The sequence below is a fragment of the Mastacembelus armatus genome, chromosome 2 (genome assembly GCF_900324485.2).
Source record: "Mastacembelus armatus chromosome 2, fMasArm1.2, whole genome shotgun sequence".
In the NCBI taxonomy this organism is placed as follows: domain Eukaryota; kingdom Metazoa; phylum Chordata; class Actinopteri; order Synbranchiformes; family Mastacembelidae; genus Mastacembelus; species Mastacembelus armatus.
The window spans coordinates 2,323,312-2,342,228 of NC_046634.1; the positions used below are offsets into that span (position 1 = coordinate 2,323,312).

Genomic DNA, 18,917 nt, shown 5'->3' on the forward strand with positions numbered 1-18,917 from the left:
TCCCGGCTCAGCTCTCCTGAGTGAAAAGATTACAGTGTAGTGATTTCACCTTCTAATTAGGTCTTCATCTAACACACACACACACACACACAGACACACTAGGCTGCTTTAGTTACAGCAGGCTGACTGGAGGTATCTGATAGTCAAGTCTCTAGAGACTCTGACGAGCGGCCAGCTGAAATTTAAGCCCCAAAAGAGAGCACTGAGGTAGTCTCTCTCTCACACACACACACACACACACACACACACACACACACACACACACAGAGCAGGGAGATGTCCTAGAGGTAGAACTGTTTCAAAGGCAGCCTCATGAAACGGGTAGCCTTCAACAGTAACAAGGCTTTGCTGCCTCATGGGCATCAAATCTAATGGTAATCAGTAATATTTTAGTGCGTGTGACTGGAACACATGCTTCCGTATGTACCTCTGTGACATCTCCTCACTGTGGAGAAAAATGGCCTGCTTTCATATCAACTGCCTCCCTGAAAGCAGTACTGTACGGTACGTTGCTCCGGTATGGCTTGGCGTTCAGCAGGCACAGGACAACATGAAGGAGGCCTGATTATACAGCATTCGTGTTCTGTTTTTTGTTTTTTGTTTTTTTTTGGGGGGGGTTTTTTTTTTTTTTTTGAAAAATCAAAGACCTGCTGCGACATCTCAGAGAGAGAACAAACAAAAATGTTTCTGTCCCGGCTGATTAAGTTTGATCTGCTAGCCCATCCCTTCCTGATATGTTACAGGTTCACATTTTACCTCTGAATCAGCCGGGCAGCATTCCTGCATATTAAAAGTAGGCTGGATATGCGAGCTGGTGGAAAGCAAGCAGGTTTTATTGGTTTCTTCTGAATGGTTCATTGTCTTTTTGATCAAGGGCATCACAGATCAGGTAGACTTCAATAACAATAGCAGGCTGTTGTGAGCACCGATGATGTTTAAGGTCTGCCCCCCGCCCCATTGGGACCACAAGGTCAGTCAGGTAGCTTGAACAAAGGTTCACCAGGCCACATGATAGCGTAATGATACTGATCTGCTCTCGCCAACAGTTATGATCCGAACAGAATTGTGCCAGGATCAAAAGAAAAGCACAAGTCAGCTTAAAAATGCTGCTAATGGCAAATGGAAAAACTGAACATGCCTGTTTTCTTTTTCTCTCCTCTCTTTTTCCAGGACAAGCAGAAATACCTTGACATCATCCACAGCTACATGGAGGTTCACGGCACCGTGCACGGTACTAGCACCGTGCACCTCCCGAGCTACGTCAAGAACCACGGTATCCTGAGCGGCCGAGACCTGCAGTTCCTCCTCAGAGAAACCAAGGTTAGTCCGCCTGGCTGCAATTTGTCTCACATAAAAAAAAAAAAAGACCCTGCTGGGAAATAAGTGTCAGGGCATGGTGCTTATTAGACACCTACGAAAACCACAAACCACCTCCCACACATTTCCTTTTGACATTTGTAAATACATACAAGACACTGCTTTCTTTGATTGAAGTGACTGCTCAGATATGATAAAATAAGGCTGTGTTGTGTGTTACAAAAAAAAAAAAATTGTCCGAACACTTGGAGAAGTAATTTTTAAGCGGGTCTCTGTGCAAAAACAAAACTCAAAAGACAAGTGAAAGTAGAAATTGGATTCTCGACAGAGACGTTGGTGAAGAGAAAGAGCGCGTTTAAGAGAACAAAGACCCTCTTTTGAAAGAGCCTTGAGCTGAGTGGCTGTCGGTTCTGTCCTCAGTCCAAAGGAGCACTTCTCCATTCACGTCATGACTTGTCCCTTCCTCTCACTACTCTAAACACTCTCGTTGACAAAGCCAAGGACACAGCCACAGAGCCTGCAGCCAGGCTGGATTGTACAGTGGTGTGGAGCAGGCTCTCCGGAGGCAGTGACGTATGGACACGTGTCAGCAGCTAAATGCGTACGTGTCCATGGGATGTGTTCAGCTGTCGAACACAAGTCAGCTTTGTTGTGTGGCACTGCAAGCGTGATGTTGTACTAAAAGGTCAGTAAATACACGTCACAGGCAGAATCTAAGACGGTGTTTCATCCGACGCCTTTCACTTTTACTCTTCACCACCCTCCAAACTTTAAATGCTTTAAAACCTTAAAGGCACAGGGTCACAGCTCTTAGAGCCTTGTGCACTCTTCTTTCAATCCAAAGCTTATCAAGCCTGCCGTGACCGGATGTGATTGCTAAGCTGTGGGACGATTGGACAGTCAGCACCCATGGAAGAGGTTTAGTTGCAGCAAGCAGTTGAGGGGGGCCTGCTTTTCTTTTCAAAAACCTCTGAATTAGCACTAATTGGAGCTGTCCATTTCCACAGAGAAATGGTGTTAAAATGACATGGCTCTCAAACACCAAATAACAGTGTGTGCTGAAGGTGAAAACCATCATTAGCACTAGCACTGCAAGATGCAGTCTGCCTTTTGGCTCCAGCCTTCTTCCCTTTCATGAGAGTGGAGGAGAGCTTCGATTTCTCAGTCCTCTGAAAGCAGATGCCTTCCCGTGGGACTGGGGAGTGGAGGAAGGCAACACCAGAATAGAGCATGGGGCTGAGATACGAAGCACAGGGAGTCATAGTCATGCTGGATTAGGGGTGCGTTAACATCGGCTGGCAGTCGTAGTACAGTACGAACTTCCACATCTTCTCATTACACGTGGCTCCGCATGCAAAACCCACCAGGATTGGCCAAAACAAAAAAAAACTTGTTTAAGAGCTTAGAAGGAAAACAGGAGGCACAGTTTTCCTTCTGCTGCTTAACAACAAATTTACTGTTACCTGCAAACAGACTGCCTGAGCTAATTGGCCTCGTGGGGCTTAACTCTCGACAGAGTGCACTGCAAAAATACTCCGAGCGTGGAGGCGCTACTGTGAGGACGAGTGCGTTGCCACTGAAGTCTGACATTTGATTTTCTCCTCAACAAAATTTCTTGGAATAACCTCTGACGAGCTAAGGGGAATAACATCAGTGATCAAAGTGCTAAAGTGGCAAAACTTTACTGTGTCATGTTTGTGGGCTGACAGAGTGAGAGGTTTAGGATTTCTCTCTTCCCTTTCTCATGTCTGAATCTACTTGTTTAATTGTCTCGCACTGTCTCCTTCAACTTTGTCTTCTGTGGGTTCTTCATTTTCTTTCTCTTTCTCTCTCCTCCACACAAATTGTGTAGTAGATTGTGTAGTAGACAACAAGCAGGTCCCATGGCGGGTGCAGGAACTAGAAACACCAAGAACAAACAAGCTAATTAACACAGCGGGTCACTGCACCCAGGGACTGTCATGAGGCTGCAGACTTCTTGTGCTGAAGCTGAAGAATGAGCTGGTTGTCATCGTTTGCATGACGGCCTTTGGCCTGGTCAGTCTGAAAACGTACATTTACATGCACGTCAGCGGCACACATGGGTTTTTGCATGTACTGTTGTTATGCTTGTGCTCTGAGTACTTCTAAAGACATCACTGTGCAAATGAACTTTATCACTGGTCTTTGTGGCTTTCGCGTTGATAAATTTTATTGCAGCTCCTCCCGGCTCTTGACAACCTCTCGTTTTGTACTTTAGCTTTCCTCAGAAAGGCAGTGGTTAGCAAAATACTTCTGTTTTTAATAGGGAAACTGTCTGATGATAGTAGAATATGAAAAGAACTGCATTCTTTTAGTGTTTTCATGCAAACACAGAGCTTATTGACTTCAGTCTCCTCAAAAGGATCATTATTACAACCACAGGAAAATTAAGGGATGGATTGAGATGAGCTGGAAGTGAAAAAATGCGGTTGTGAGTTTGGCTCTTTAATGTTTCTGTGGCCTGCAGGGATAGAACATATACAGAACCTTTTAATGCACAGGGATCAGACAAACCTGTTGTTGATTTTTAGACCAGTCACATATGAGGTGCAGGCGTCGTGTATTCATCTACCCTCTGTGTGGATCAACTGCTTTCCCTCTCAGCCACTGTCTCCCCTCATCCCCTCCCCACTCCCTGTAAGTAGTGGTCGACTAATTCTCAGCTCTAAGGAGTGCGCACATAACACACACACACACACACACACATACAGAGAGGAAAAAGTAGTGTGTTTTGTTGCCACCTGCTGGCAGAAATTTGAAACCTCAGTTGATCAGAACCATGTTAAACATAACTCACAACGCAGGTTTTTACAGCACAGACCCACATTGTGTGTCACTACTCCCAAAACAACACCGCGATCCTACGAGGAGGTGCTGACGTTCCAGTTTCGCGCCGCCGTGCTACGACGGCCCCGCCCACGTCGAGGTGGTACCACCTAAACAGAGTGGAGTAGAGCCGAGTAGGGCTCAACTGTGTAATGGATAAGTGGTATAACTTTCTCACACTCATGAGGACGAGCTGCTTCACAAATATTTGCTCTTCCCATCAGGAGGAAAGGCTTTTCCTTATGTATAGTATCTTTGGACAGTGCATACAGTTTCCTGGAGCACAGTTTACACAGAAATTCAGGTCGAAAACTTTCTTCATCCACATCGAGCGTGGCCTGTGCGGAGAGCAAACCTAATCGTGAGATATTCCTATCATTATTATTCCCAACTTGTTTTGAGAAACTGCTTTTCTCCCACGTCATCTCCTCCCTGTCTGCACTCAGCCTCTCCTAGCAGCTTTGAAAAGTGTGAACACAGACTACCCTTTAATTTGCCACTACCCTCATTTAGAGTTAAAGCCGTACCTTCATCGTTTTTCTCAGCTTCCTGCCTTTATGTTAATTCATTTGACGGGCGACCAGCTGTAAGAAAATCATTCAGAGCCAAAGCGTCCTTCACAGTTTTCCTTTGAATCTCATTTGAAGAAAACACTTAGAAAAGAAAGAAAATGGAATAAGGAGGGTGAAGGAATCCAACATTGTCCTAAACCTACTGTAAGAATGTGTCCTGTAGCGCGCTAGGATAATATTTTAATATGTGGTCTCCTCCACAGCTGTTCGTGGGTCTGTCCTTCCCGTATGAGGGTCCAGCCCCCCTGGAGGCCATCGCCAACGGCTGCGCCTTCCTCAACCCCAAATTCAACCCGCCAAAGAGCAGCAAGAACACCGACTTCTTCAAGGGCAAGCCCACTCTGAGGGAGGTAAGAGGAGGGCGACAGATCTGCTCTGCACCTTCCTGCGTTTGTTTTTCCTAACCTCTGTTCTGTGTTTTTATTTCCTTTTTTTCTTTCCTGCCTGCAGCTGACTTCTCAACATCCGTATGCTGAGGTGTACGTTGGTCAGCCGCATGTGTGGACGGTGGATATTGAAAATGCTGCCGAGGTGGAGAGGGCCATCCGCTCTATCCTCAGCCAAAAGGTAAATATGAGACGATTTATGGAACGGTTTACAGATTTTAGGCTTCAGGGTATGAAGAAAGTATAAAATCTGTTCCAGTGAGTCATTAAACACGAAGATATTCAGTTTATTGTCAGTTAAAGCCATGAAAAGAGCAAATCCTTAGAAAAGAAAAAAAAAAAGAAGATGTTTATCACAACTAAGTATCGTAATTGATACAACAGTTTGGAAGGAAACCAATCAAGAGAGAGGACAAGTGAAAGCACAGGGAAAAGAAAAAAAGGATCCTGTTCCACCTTCTCGTCCAGGCCCATGCATATTTAACAGCCGGCCCGGAGCTCGCGATGTGCTCTGGCGAGCGGGTCAGAACAATGGCTTTGTTCATCAGACACGCCTGCAGAGCTTCATGTGCTTTGTGATCCATGGCGAACCGCAGCCTGCCTGGCTCCGGCTTGGCTCGCATTCTCTCCCTCTCCTCCTCACACACACACACACACACACACACACAAGTCACTGAGCAGCTCAATGCAGCAACAAATGCATCAGCGGTCAGTCCGCCTTGTTTGAAGTGTTCCTCAGCCAATCGGAGTGCGAGGAGGTGGACGGGGTTCAGAAGACAGTGGTACAGCAGGTTTAAGTTTGACCAGGCTGATCTGTCTGTGTGAACCTTCATGTACCTGCTGACACACACAAACAGAAACAAGGTCCATCTCACAGTCTTTGTATGTTTTCAGTCCCAGTGTATCATCCGCTGACACTTGTTTGAGTCGGTGTGTTTGTCTTGTGTGACTAGATTGAGCCCTACCTGCCCTACGAGTTCACCTGTGAGGGGATGCTGCAGAGAGTCAATGCCTTCATTGAGAACCAGGTGATGCCTGTAGATGTTTTTTTTTTTTTTTATGGATGCAAGTCAGAATCTGTTCAGTACAATTGAGTCACTCGCAAACCAATTTTTGTGACTGTGCTTCCGTTTTCAGGACTTCTGCCATGGTCAGGTGATGTGGCCTCCCCTCAGCGCGCTGCAGGTCAAACTGGCCGAGCCCGGATACTCCTGTAAGCAGGTGTGTCAGGAAGCGCAGCTCATCTGTGAGCCGTCCTTCTTCCAACATCTCAACAAGGACAAGGATCTGGCCAGGTGGGTCCATGGGAGAAACTTTTGGTAGTTGTTATGTTAAGCGTCCACCAGGTGGCAGCACAGCACAGACTTTGAAACTGAATCTTTTTTTTTTTTTTTTACCTTAGAAATCTGTTAATTCACTCATTATGATAATTGAGTTAAGCTATTTTAAGGGGCATTTCAAGGGAATATTTAGTAGATAAATTCATGAATTAAAAAATTGAACAACTTCAGTGTATTTTTATTGACAATTCTGTTATTTTGAGAGAAAAACATTTTAAATTGAGAAGCAATTGAAGGTGTAAATCAAGGGATTATTTACAAATCAGTTTTTTCTCTTCAAACCAAAACCAATTATTAATGGGTGAATTAATGGGTTTCTAAGGTAAAAAATGATGGTGTTTAGTTTCATAGTGACAGGTTTGAGTTCATGCGTGCAGTCTCCCATAGAGTGCTTTAAACTGCAGTATCACAATGTTACCACTGGAGGGCTTAGTTTGTTTGCTGGCTCGTGACTGATGCTGATTCCTCATGTGGTCTGTTCCTCTCCCTTTCTCATTCGCATTCAGATGTTTCTGCACAGTGAATTAATAATCATGATGCATAAACACAGAATAACCTCTGTCTGTCTCAGGTTTGGTGTGGACTGTCAGACAGTGGAGTCCAGCGCCGACACAGTGGTCCCCGCCTACAGCGAGACGCGCCACCACTGCATCTTCCAGTCCGACCTGCTGCTGTTCAGCTGCGCTGGCGCCCACCAGTCGCTGCGACGCATCTGTCCCTGCCGCGACTACATGAAGGGCCAGGTGGCGCTGTGTAAAGACTGCCTATAGCACCCACACAGGCTGAGGGGATGGGGTAAGGTGGGTGTTGGAGTTCTGTAGTCCTGGCTGGATGGGTGTTAAAGGAAGTCAGAGCAGCTTAATAAGCGTCTGAGTGTGTTTGAGAGACGTAGACACACACTCCGGTGCATCACAGTCATGCAGGTGTCAATCAAACGCACACACTGGACTCCCGTGGGCTGAAAAACTTCCATGAGACTGTGTTTGTTCATCATATTTATTGTTTCCTTCAGCTGCCTGAAATGAATTGACTCCTGCAGCCAACCTGAACATTTGTCAACCCTCAGATTCACCAGCAGTGGCGCTACGGGTTGTGGAAATGGTGTAAAAATACTTGAATCAACTAAAGGGAGCTGTGGTAGACTTTAAAATGGCTGCAGATGAGCTCTGCTGCCACCTTGGTTGACTGGACACATCAGTGACCGGCTGCCTGTTTATCTCCAGGTTCACCGGGGCTGCAAGGGACCAAGGAGACTCATTACCCCTTTCTGACCACCACCCCACTCTGCCTCCTCCGCCCATCTCCCCCTCCTTAAATCTGAAACAGTTTATTCTTGAGGTAGGATTGCACTGGACTGACAGGACTGAAGCAAGTGCTCCTGTGTAAGAGGCAAGTGCCCACTCATAAGTAGCCACAAACGTGTATTCTGCAATTTACAAATATATAAAATCGCTTTTGTGTGCACAGTTCTTTAAAATGTGTGTATAGATTGATAGATGGGAGCGCACAGATCACCTGACACCTGGATTATGTTGCATCTTGCAAACTTTTTCAGACCCTTCTCTTACTCTCATATCTGCAATTGTACTTTGCACTTAAGGACATTCCAAAATGTCCAAATTGCTCACCGCTCTTTGATTAGAATTAGCATTTCTAGACATTTGTGGCTATTTCTGAGAGGGACTTGCCTCCACACATGGGGTGCTGGCAGACAGTGGCTAAAGATGAAACCACTTTTACACTGAAATGGACTCTTGCTTTCTGGACGAAACGAATGAGGGCGAAACATGAGATGTACATAACTAGATTTTTTTTTTTTTTATCATTTCCTGACATACTCCAAGCTTAAAGTGGTCTTCATTCTCCTCAATTGACAGGAAGGTCCACTCATGTGACGTCTGTTAAACGGATAAGGCCGGCCACTTTCTATATTAATAAAATTTTCAACAATCCTCTTACAGAGACTAAAACCAGCAATGAATTGCCTGTACTCAGTGTTACTGTGCGCCAGTCTCCAACCTGAATATAACTTGAATAAAGAAATGTGTGTTTTATAACAGGGATAATGATTGGCAGCACAGATCAATAGGCTGATCCTGGTTGGAGAGTGGAGGCAGTTCCTTGTCAGTTTTTATAGTCTCTATAGGGATTGGTGGAAATACTATTAATATAGAAAATGGCAGGTTTTCTTCCCAAATTGCACACTTGTTTTAAATGACGTTTTTGTAAGTTCTGAAGAAGACTGTGTGTGTGTTTCTACAAAAGGCCAGTAGAGAACTGTAAAAATGTTTTTGTTCCCGAGACACCGTTTGTTTTAGCACACCGTCGGGTACGACGCACAGGAAAGAGTGAGGGTCGATCTCTGCAGCTAAAGCTGTCCTGTACGGAGTCAACATGTGGTAGGATGTTGTGACGTTGTCGTCTTGTAGATAATAGGCCGTCGTCGTGGTAACACCTAGTTTCATCACCGCCCAGGCTAGGACGCCGTACCAAGAGCACGTTTTCCAAAGACTCCTCAGCCTGCAGAGAAACGTGAAAACCTTACCCAGGTGTTTGTGTCTCGCAGACCCACGCTCATCTCCCATCTAGACAACAGCTAGAATCCTTTCAAGCAAAACTATAAGCAACAAAGATATTGCCAATGAAGTGTTGAAACCCAACACAAAACCTCGCAGTTCTTTGTTTTTTTTGTTTTTGTTTTTTTTTGGATAATCATTAGAATCTTAATTTGCCTGCAGGTTTGTGAAGAGAAAATTAAGATAAAAATAAAATTCATAGTTCTTGTGGTGAATGGAAAAATGCACTACATTAATCTCATGGCAGAGGTTTAACGAGACATTAGTAACACTGTATATTGTTCGAGTTTTTCTTTTTTTATTTATTTTGTATACGAATCTTTATCTCTGTGTTTTGCTGGAAACCTTTTTAATTTATAGGAGGGGTGTCTCTTTTTTTTTGTTTGTTTTATGGATTTTTATTTATGGAGAGTGATGGAAAAAATAGAATTAAGCGTGCTTATCTCTGACTGGTAGAGTGAGGCCTTGTCAGCTTCTGTTCGACTTCAAGCAGCGATCGAGGGGAAAAATAAAAAGCTCATCAATCCGGACCAAAAAAAAAAGGATCGAGTTTGTGCTTGAATAAAATTCTCTGCATGATAATTTTCTCTACAAAGGACAATTTATGCTCTTGAAAAGAATATGATTTTTACTGTTCAAGATGTACAGTCAGAATTAGCCCCATCTGTAACTTCATCCCTGATCTGGAGCTTGGGCATCATGTTGTCTCATAGAGTCATGATTCACCGTTTGTCTTCAAGCACAATGTTCTATTCCTAAAAATGCCAAATATGTGGCTGAGGATTTGGTTTAATATTTAAAAAATTGTTTTAAATAATCTACTCCAATCTTTAAGAATCCCGTGTCTTCCCTGTAATCGCTGTCTCCTGAAGACGAACAGCAGTGGACAGAAAGTGCCTCATTTCATCATTAAAGCAGGAGCCTCGTACACTTTGTGCTTTGATTTCCAATCTCACTTTTTTTTTTTGGTTTGTGCACGTGTCAGCTCAGTATGAATGGCAGTGTTCAGCTACCAGCTATGCTTTCTGTGTCAGCTTAGACTGTTGTTATTTAATTTTTTTTAAACAGGTCAGTGATCTGCCGCCAAGTTAGTGTTTCAAAAAACATGTGCCTTTTTCACGTTTAAGTTTGGTTCTTGACAGATGTTTCCGCACAGATCAGATAATAAAATCTGTTTGTTTTTTTTAATGTTTAAAACATGATTTCCCTCTTTGGTCCTGTTGTTCAGAAGAATTTAATGATTTTTAAATTAAATATTTGATGTTATGTTTATTTAATACATATGTATACATATTAAATGAGAACAATCCTAAAACTTCTAATTTAAGTACAGTGATGGATTTCCCCTATGTGAAAGTTATTAATTCAGTATCTCTACCTTCGGATTATAAGAAAGGATAATACCAGTGTTACAGTTTGCCATGCATTTATACAAACCAAAGATGCCTATTGGTGGATTTACGTGTTTCTATTAACTGGATTACTCAATTCCAGCAATAATTCACAAACATTCATGTAAACACAAAGAGTCCAGTTAAGGTGATGTTAAAAGTATGTATAAACTGGTGTTAGGAGCGACCATGTTATTCAGATTATGGTTACTAACAGGAAGTTATGGTGACTTCCTGCTGCTGAGCAGATGTCACAAATACAGAAGTGGGTTCAGATTATGGCACAAAAAACAGAAATGCTGGTGTTATCCTTTCATTCATCACCCTGGCAGTTTTTGCATTTTTGTTCTTGTCAACACATCCCATTGACAGACCAAAACCAACAATGTGTTATTGTTACAGTTTTCAGGGAACATTACTCAAATACAAGTTAAATAGTGCATTTATTGAGGACTATTTTCCCAGTATGCATTTCCTGTTTTAGATTTACAGCATAAGGACTCTGTGACACTTGCACAGGTAAATGAGGTGCAGTAGGCTTGGGATCACTTTATTGTTGGTTTTGGGTTGGTTGAAGGGATTTGTTAACAGTCAGGAAACAAATGGAAGAATAGTAGTGTCTGAAGTCAATTTGTCCCCTCCCAAATAAACAGTCATCAGCCTTATTTACTTTACTGTTATTCTAAGCATGTTGTCGAGTTATCTGAGTAGCAAGTGTTTGGTCTCCAGAAATCAGCTCGGTCTGTTCCCTGAAAACAGGAACACTGAGCCGTCAGCAAAGATTCTTCACCATATCTGTCTTTGTTAACCTCAGCATTGAATGTCTCCATTATTTAAAAAAAAGAAAAAACTGCTTCTTACCGTCATACAAACATCTACCAGTCTTTATCAATCTTGACCTTGTTTGAAGCTCTCAGTTAACATCCAGTGTGTGAAACCCCAGAGTGGTGACAACTATGGTCCAAGCTGAATAATGCATTGACAACATTTTTGTTTTCACTGTCCTTGAGTAAGAGGGATATAACTTTATTTTTAAATAAACCTTTTTCTGTGACAAAAAGCTCAGATTCTGGTTTTACATTTCTTTGACAATCAGAAAGCGATTTAGACAAAAATAATATTTCCTAAAACCAAAAAATATCGCTCAGCCTTTAAATTGAAAAGACAAGTCAACACAGTAAAACATTTGGCAGTGTGTTGATTACATTCCTGCTCCACATCCCATACTTGTTTCTAAATCAGACAAATTATAACCACAAAACTTAAGCTCTTTATTATAAAGTATTGTCATTATGCCTCAACAATGACTTCATTATTGTGAAACTATTATTTATTCAAGTAAATTTGTTAATTAAAATTTACAGGAACTGAAGCTAAAATAAAATGTTTACATTTATTAATGTAAAGCCTGTAGTTCATTTTCCAGACACAAAATGCAGCTAATAGGCTAATCACCGGCGTTTGTCCCGCCCCTCAACCCCCGATCTGAATCCTGATTGGCTGCATCAACCGCCACTTCAGTTAAGGCGTTTGTCGACGGTTATGTCAAGTGTGCTGTAAGTAGAGAGAGCTTTCGTTTTTTTTTAGAGATAAAAACCAGAATTCGTGTCTATCTCTATATTTTATCGATCGTAAAGTAGTAGTAGAAGTGCAGCTGTAGTAGAATTGCAGTTTGTACAGTAAACAAAACTGTACACGACAGATATTGCGTGATTTAGTCTGACGCCACACGTCTTTTCAGACAGAGCTTTATTTTGAAACGCTTTCTAGCGTTAACGTAAATGTCGTAGCTAGCTTGACAACACCAGCGTCTGCCGAGGAAGTCCACTGACGATGCTGTTGCTGTGACAGGAGCCGACAGAGAAAGTTATTCAGCGGCACTTTGTGGAGGACACCTACCTGTCAGCCCACTAACAGGTGAAACAATTTAAACAGCGTTAGCTAGTTAGCAATAATATGCGGGTGGGAGGGGGGGTGGAGCATTAGCTAGCTAAGCTAATATGCTACGCGGAGCACTAACTGCCTCCGTACTGCCCGGAAAAGTAAAATTAATTATTCCTGATTATTCCATACCGCATATTATTCATGTGTCTTTTGTGCTGCTGCCACAGACTACTCATATATTTATTTGTGGCATTTTTTTGGGGGGTATTTCAGCGACTTCCTGGTTGTGACTGTTTATTTGACCTGTCAATTGACGGTTTTTTTTTAAAAGCGTGACGTCAAATGCATCACCGGTTGTGTGTAATGAAGTTAATGATGTGTGACCGTCACTAAGTTGAGCACTATGACTTTACGATCATCAGTAAGTGAACCTGTCGTACATCTTTAGTTGACTCTAATGTTGCCTGCAGGTACTGCATAAGTTTCAGTTCCTAAGTCTTTTGTATTTTTACTTTATTTATTTTATGCCAACAGACAGTTCAGTGATGTGAAACTGCGCTGTCCTCAGTCTGGATTATCCAGTTCCTAGTAACAGATCTCTGTGCTTTCTTTTCTTCAGGCTTTATTTAGCCCCACTGGAGTGTATTGGTATAGGTCCACTGCTTTAGTCCTGACTGAAGCATCTCAATGACTTTTGGTTTAATTGCCATAAAATGTAGTACAGGCATTCATTTACTCCACAGGAGGAACTGCAGTAACTGTGGCATGGCCTGTTTACTGTCTGATGGCACAGAATTTAACTAGTACAAGCTTTTCAAGTGTGACAGTATTCAAGTTTCCTACGATAATAAACCCAGCACTACACTGTTAGTGTTCTTTACCTACACCTTGTCTAATTTTTCTGCAGCTCCTCAGGATGTTATTTCAAATACTGCTGAGTTTCCTGTGTGGTGTCGGAGCTTTGGCGACAGACAGCAGCACGGCTCATCAGGTGCCTCCACCTTTGCTGCTCGTGTCCTTCGACGGTTTCCGAGCCGACTACCTGCAGAGGTTCCCCATGCCAAACCTGAAACTCCTGTACAGCCAGGGGGTCCTGGTGGAGCAACTCACCAATGTATTCATCACCAAGACATTTCCCAATCACTACACCCTGGTAACCCTGTTGTTTGTGTTTGTGTAAAAAATAGCACTATGTATTGCTTGTGACTTGTTTAATGTGGACTTGTAATAAATGAAGTCCCATAAAAAAGTGTATAATAGTATAAAATAAAAAATATCTTAAATATATGACAGTCAAATAATAATAATAATTGTTCTGTCCAGGTGACGGGGCTGTATGCAGAGTCTCATGGTGTCCTGGCTAGTAACATGTATGACCCCGTAAGCCACAAGCATTTCAGCACCAGCAATTACTCTGACCCCATATGGTGGAGTGAAGCACAGCCCCTCTGGCTCACTGCGCTTGATTCTGGCTACCAGACGGGGGCTATGATGTGGCCTGGCTCTGATGTAAGCATCAGCAACCGCACGGCAACGCACTTCTTTCCCTACAACCCTGATGTGACGTTCCAGCAACGACTAGGCAATGTGACAGAGTGGATGTTGGGCGATGGAAAAGTAGGTTTCAATTTTCATTCTGCTCTGTCACCGCTGTGAAACTTTGGTGCACAGGGCAATAGTTTGTGTCTGACAATCTTTACTGTGCTCTTCATGCTACCAGGAGCCAGGAGTGATGTTTGCAGCTCTTTACTGGGAGGAGCCGGACAGGTCAGGTCACATATTTGGCCCAGATAATGCTACTGCCATGAGCAAAGTGCTAAAGGAGGTACAGTAATTTGATTTAAAACCCAAGGGAGGCTTTCACAAGTAGTTTAACTTGTCATGTAGTACATGTCATGTCATAATTGCTCCCATGGTTACCTGCAGTTTAATACGGCCTTACCGCTGTGCCTGTCTTCATGTGATCAGGTTGACGACAACATTGGGCTGCTGATGTCGGAGCTGAAACGGAACGGACTCTGGGGTCGCGTCAATATCCTGGTAACCAGTGACCACGGCATGGCTCAATGTTCGACTGAGCGCATCATAGAGCTGGACAAATGTGTCCACCCTGACAATTACACCCTGGTTGATCTTTCCCCTGTGGCAGCCCTTATTCCACTCAGAGGTAACCAGGGTAGCATGAGCTGTTACGGGGTATACAATAAGATCCTGCAGGCAAACACAAAAATATGAAACAGGCTTTTATCATTCATCTAATCACCTTTATTTGAATTATTTTGCTGCAAAAGTAACTTTTATTCTTAAAATTCAGATAAAGCCCAGTTTTTTATCATTAATGTCGAGGTAAATTCTACTGTAAGTTATTGGTACAGTCCATGCATGTCCATTTTCTAATGTTTTTTAGGGTGTTGCTCTCACAAATACATTTTCCTGCATGTGCTCTACAGATCCTGAGGCAGTCTTTAACTTGCTGAGTAAGTGCCATCCCCACATGACAGCATATTTGAAGAAGGCCATCCCTGATAGACTGCACTACCGGAACAATGAGCGAATCCAGCCAATCTTACTGATTGCAGATGAGGGCTGGACCATAGTGCGGCGAGGGAACAAGATTTCGAAACGTACATCTTAACTGTCTTATTTTTTTTATGTACAACAAAGTCAGTTGGGATATGCGTTCATATTAATAACCAGATGTGCACCCATTCTCCCACTCTTTCCTTCCCTTAGTGGGTGATCACGGCTATGACAACTCCCTACCCAGCATGCACCCCTTCCTGGCAGCAGCAGGGCCCAGCTTCCGTCAGGGTTACCAGGTCAGCAGTTTACAGAGTGTGGACATTTACCCACTTATGTGCCACCTGCTGGCGGTACCCCCACAGCCCAACAACGGCACCCTGACCCGCGCTCGGTGTCTGCTGGCTGGTGAGACCTGCTGGGATGCCCCTATGGTGATTGGCCTGGTGGTGGGTGTCCTGCTCGTGCTCTCTTCAGTCACTGGTAAGTCAGAATGATTGCAGCTGTATTAGTGTTGTAGTACTCGAGACCCGTCTGGAGGTCTTGGTCATGTCTCGGAATCAACCTCCGTTTTACTTGGTATTGTCTTAGTCTCCGATGCTGCAGACTCGGAATTTTATTTCAAGACCAGTCAAGACCACAACTGTGTTTTGTCTGAAAGACAACAGGCAGCCATATGTAAATTCTGAAGCGCAGCTCTTACTGAAACAGCTGGGACCACTACCGTTAAGCTGAGTGGAGCTAGCAAAGGTACTTAGCTGGCGTTAGCAGTAACAGTGGTTTTGTACCAAAACCCTGTTTAGAATTATGTTACATGAAAGTTCGCTCATGTCAGTACGCTATGCTTTTATGCACCATAAAGGTGATTATTTCAATATATGGTAATAAAATGAAGTGGTAATAATGTTTTGCATCATTATTGAGATTGCTGTTTTCATGTCATTGATGTTTATAATCAGTACAACCAGATATTTTACCAGTTCCTCCTCCCTGATTTTTAGGCTGTTGGAATACAAGGCGGGGCAACACACGGATGTCACACAGCCAGCTATAGTGTCAGTTACCCAAAAGATGCAGGTCTGCCACCCAAATATGAATATACACTACTGTGCAGAACCTTTAGGCACATTAGATGGTTTGGAGTTTTATCATACAACACCATCAGGTGTCTGATTGATCGTAGGTTCATTGTGTGGGACAGCATGCCCATGAAAACCCCACTAGAGGTCATCAAGGTTTTTTTTTTTGGTTTTTTTTAAAAGAGGTGAGAAAAACCAGGAGTCCTGCAGCAGATGATGTGAGTTTTACAACAGAGCCCTGATCTGAGTAGTGTGGAGTCAGTCTGAGATCACAGGAAAAGACAGAAACACTGGGACAGCCTGAATCTACAGAAGAACTGCAGCAGCTTCTCCAAGGTGCTGCAAAGTACCAGGAGAAACCGTGTGCAGGTCAAACCAGAGAGAACTGCTGCTGGTTTTCAGGCCAAAGGGGAGAGCTGCAAATACTCATTAGATTTAGTTTTATTCCCTTTACTGCACTTTGAATTAAGTTAACTAATAAATGAAAAAAAATTATGTAATTTATAACAAAATCATCGCCTGCGTATTTTAGTGCCTACAGCTTTTGCACAGTACTGTGTGTATATATATATATATATATATAGATAGATATGCGCATTGGTCTGGTCTTGGTCTTGACTTGGTCTCGGCCTTCTTTGGTCTTGGTCTCGGCTTGGTTTCAGCTCCTTAAAGTGTTGGTCTTGCCTTGGTCTCGATTCGCTCTGGTCTTGGTCTGTCTTGGTCTCATCTTAGGTGGTCTCGACTGCAACATCGAACTACATATTGATGTTTTTCGTCTAATCTTAAAAGGACTCTGGGTGGATCCCTGGAAGAAAGAGGAGCAGTGGGTAAACTAACAGGACTTCTTTCTTTTCAGTTCTTTTCATTTTGCTGAGTCGCCGCCGTTCAGCCGGCCCCCGGCCCTTCCAGAGGCTGCAGATTGACGACGACGACGACGAACCCCTGTTGGAGTAAAGCCATCAGAGCCGTGTGGATGATAATCTGCCTCACCTGCCAGTGGCCAGTAGGTACTTGACATGCTGCACTTTACCCACTGACACGTCTGCCATAACTTTCACTCCTGCATGTGTGTATTGTACATTCATGTGTTCATGTGTGTGTACACACATGCATCACTGAATGCTCCAGTTGTCTGTAACTCTGTTACTGTTTAAAAGCCTGTGGCATTTTGCTGTGGAATGTGACTTATGAGGAATTAATCATTAATTTATTCTGGGAGATAAAAGGATGAATTTGTTTAAAATGCTGATTCATATTTCTTTTTGTGTTTGTTTGTTGGTTTATTTCTTGTTTGTTTTTTGGTAGGACTTGTCTATCGATAATGTTATTTTTCTCCATTTGCAGTGCTCCTTTTTGTCAGCAGAGGGAGCCAGTTGCTTATTTAAGGTTTATATTGCTACTCACTAGGAAAAGATACTTTCAGACTTTGGTCGTCACTGTTACTGTTTTGGTTTTATTGTTGCACTGACATCTGACTTTTATCTCAAAAACACTTTAATTCTACATTGTATCTACACATTTCACTTTTAAAATATAGTACAATAAAGTAATAATGACCATAAATACCACAGAAGGGTGTAATGGAGATTTCTATGCAATTTAATTATTGGTGGTTCATTCTGTATTTACAGTACATATATTTTACCAAAGATAGTTATTAAGCTGCACAACAGATGCCCCAAAGAGATATTTACCATATGATAAAAGCAGCATTTTTTTTTTTTTTTACAAATTCATGTCATGAAATTAAAGCAATATAATGTATTGGAAAAATAACAGGTTGCAAGTAAGACACTGGTTCACCTACATTCTTAAAATTGTGCAAAAACCTGAATAGTGTTAAAATAGTGTTGTTTTTATATTTATCTGACGCTTACAGACAGTGAGCAGCCACAGGTTCAGTGTCCTGCTCAAGGGCGCATTGACAGGGCACATGACTATTTTCAGGGGTCACAGAATGTGGATCAGAGTGCTGCTGAAAGTCACTGACGATGAGACGCGAAAGACGTCTGGTCATATCCTAGATTTTTCTAATAAACTTGTTAAAAGACAAAACCAACAATGAATTAATCCTCCTCAAAAATATGAGCATCCATCCATCTGATCGTGTTATACTTTGTTCTTTTATGTGAGTTTATTTTTAATCAATTTACTGCTAACTGCTGTAACTAATAATCCACTGCTGAAAAGAGCTCCTGACAAATGCTCCTTTTCAGGTAGTATTTGCTAAAAACCTCAATATGTGCCTGTCGTAAGAACTTCCTTTGCCCTCTTAAAATGATATTTTATATATGTTTGACCACTTTTTAAAGATTGATGTCTTCAGTTGTAACTAATGGTCTTGGAGTTAAAAGCCACTGACAAGTTCGCAAAGTCATGAGGTGCTGAAAGAAGTAACGCATTCTTGGCTGTGTTCTTTTTGTTCTTTTCACGGGCTTTGTTGCGAAAAGCCACACTGTAGTAATGCAAGTTTTATTCTTTAAGGCAGTGCTGTTTGTATGCCTCTTCGACCCTGTTGATTTATATATACTGTCCATGCATCTATTTGCGCGCGTGTGAGGGCAAATGTGCTCGTACCTTCAACAAGAGGAGGACTTCCATGCCTGATGTCCTGCTGTGTTCTGTCTTCTGGATGTAGCGTCAATCTCTGACATTTCCTATGCTGCCTTCAACAAATGACCATATTAATGACAGTTTCGCACTGGTGGAATGGTGTGAAACGCATAATAGAGGCCATCGTTATCAACAAGATGTTATATGGTCATGCTTGTGATGTTTTAAGTGCTAAATATAATCTGCATCTTTTGCACTGGATTTGGGATTAATCCCTAAAGTTACTATTTAAGTTTGGTCAATTAGAAAAATTCAGTACCATGCTCTCTAGCCTGTAACAGAGGTTTATGTGGTTTAATGAGGTTTTAAAAACGAATAAATGTTGATTTAAAAATCTGACTTTTGTCTTGTGATTGAAAGGAAAAGTAAAACCCCCTGACACCCAGCTTCAC

At 42.5% G+C, this 18,917-nt stretch overlaps 2 protein-coding genes across 2 annotated transcripts in view; both read left to right on the forward strand.

The window, feature by feature from the left end:
• The window catches only part of mgat5 (alpha-1,6-mannosylglycoprotein 6-beta-N-acetylglucosaminyltransferase), a 59,838-nt gene extending 48,566 nt beyond the window's left edge, over nt 1-11,272 (forward strand). Inside the window, exons 12-17 of the mRNA XM_026301659.1 lie at nt 1,171-1,320; nt 4,940-5,086; nt 5,187-5,303; nt 6,076-6,150; nt 6,260-6,417; nt 7,034-11,272. Of these exons, the coding sequence (XP_026157444.1) occupies nt 1,171-1,320; nt 4,940-5,086; nt 5,187-5,303; nt 6,076-6,150; nt 6,260-6,417; nt 7,034-7,232 (846 nt within the window). The 3' untranslated portion in view covers nt 7,233-11,272. The remainder of the gene's footprint in view (nt 1-1,170; nt 1,321-4,939; nt 5,087-5,186; nt 5,304-6,075; nt 6,151-6,259; nt 6,418-7,033) is intronic.
• Nucleotides 11,273-11,973: 701 nt separating this feature from the next.
• enpp4 (ectonucleotide pyrophosphatase/phosphodiesterase 4) lies at nt 11,974-18,864 on the forward strand. The gene is made up of 8 exons (XM_026302005.1): nt 11,974-12,346; nt 13,221-13,466; nt 13,637-13,930; nt 14,034-14,138; nt 14,282-14,480; nt 14,764-14,937; nt 15,047-15,316; nt 16,769-18,864. Exons 2-8 carry the CDS (start codon nt 13,230-13,232, stop codon nt 16,864-16,866), a joined length of 1,377 nt encoding a protein of 458 aa, XP_026157790.1. The 5' UTR covers nt 11,974-12,346; nt 13,221-13,229; the 3' UTR covers nt 16,867-18,864.
• Nucleotides 18,865-18,917: the final 53 nt, after the last annotated feature.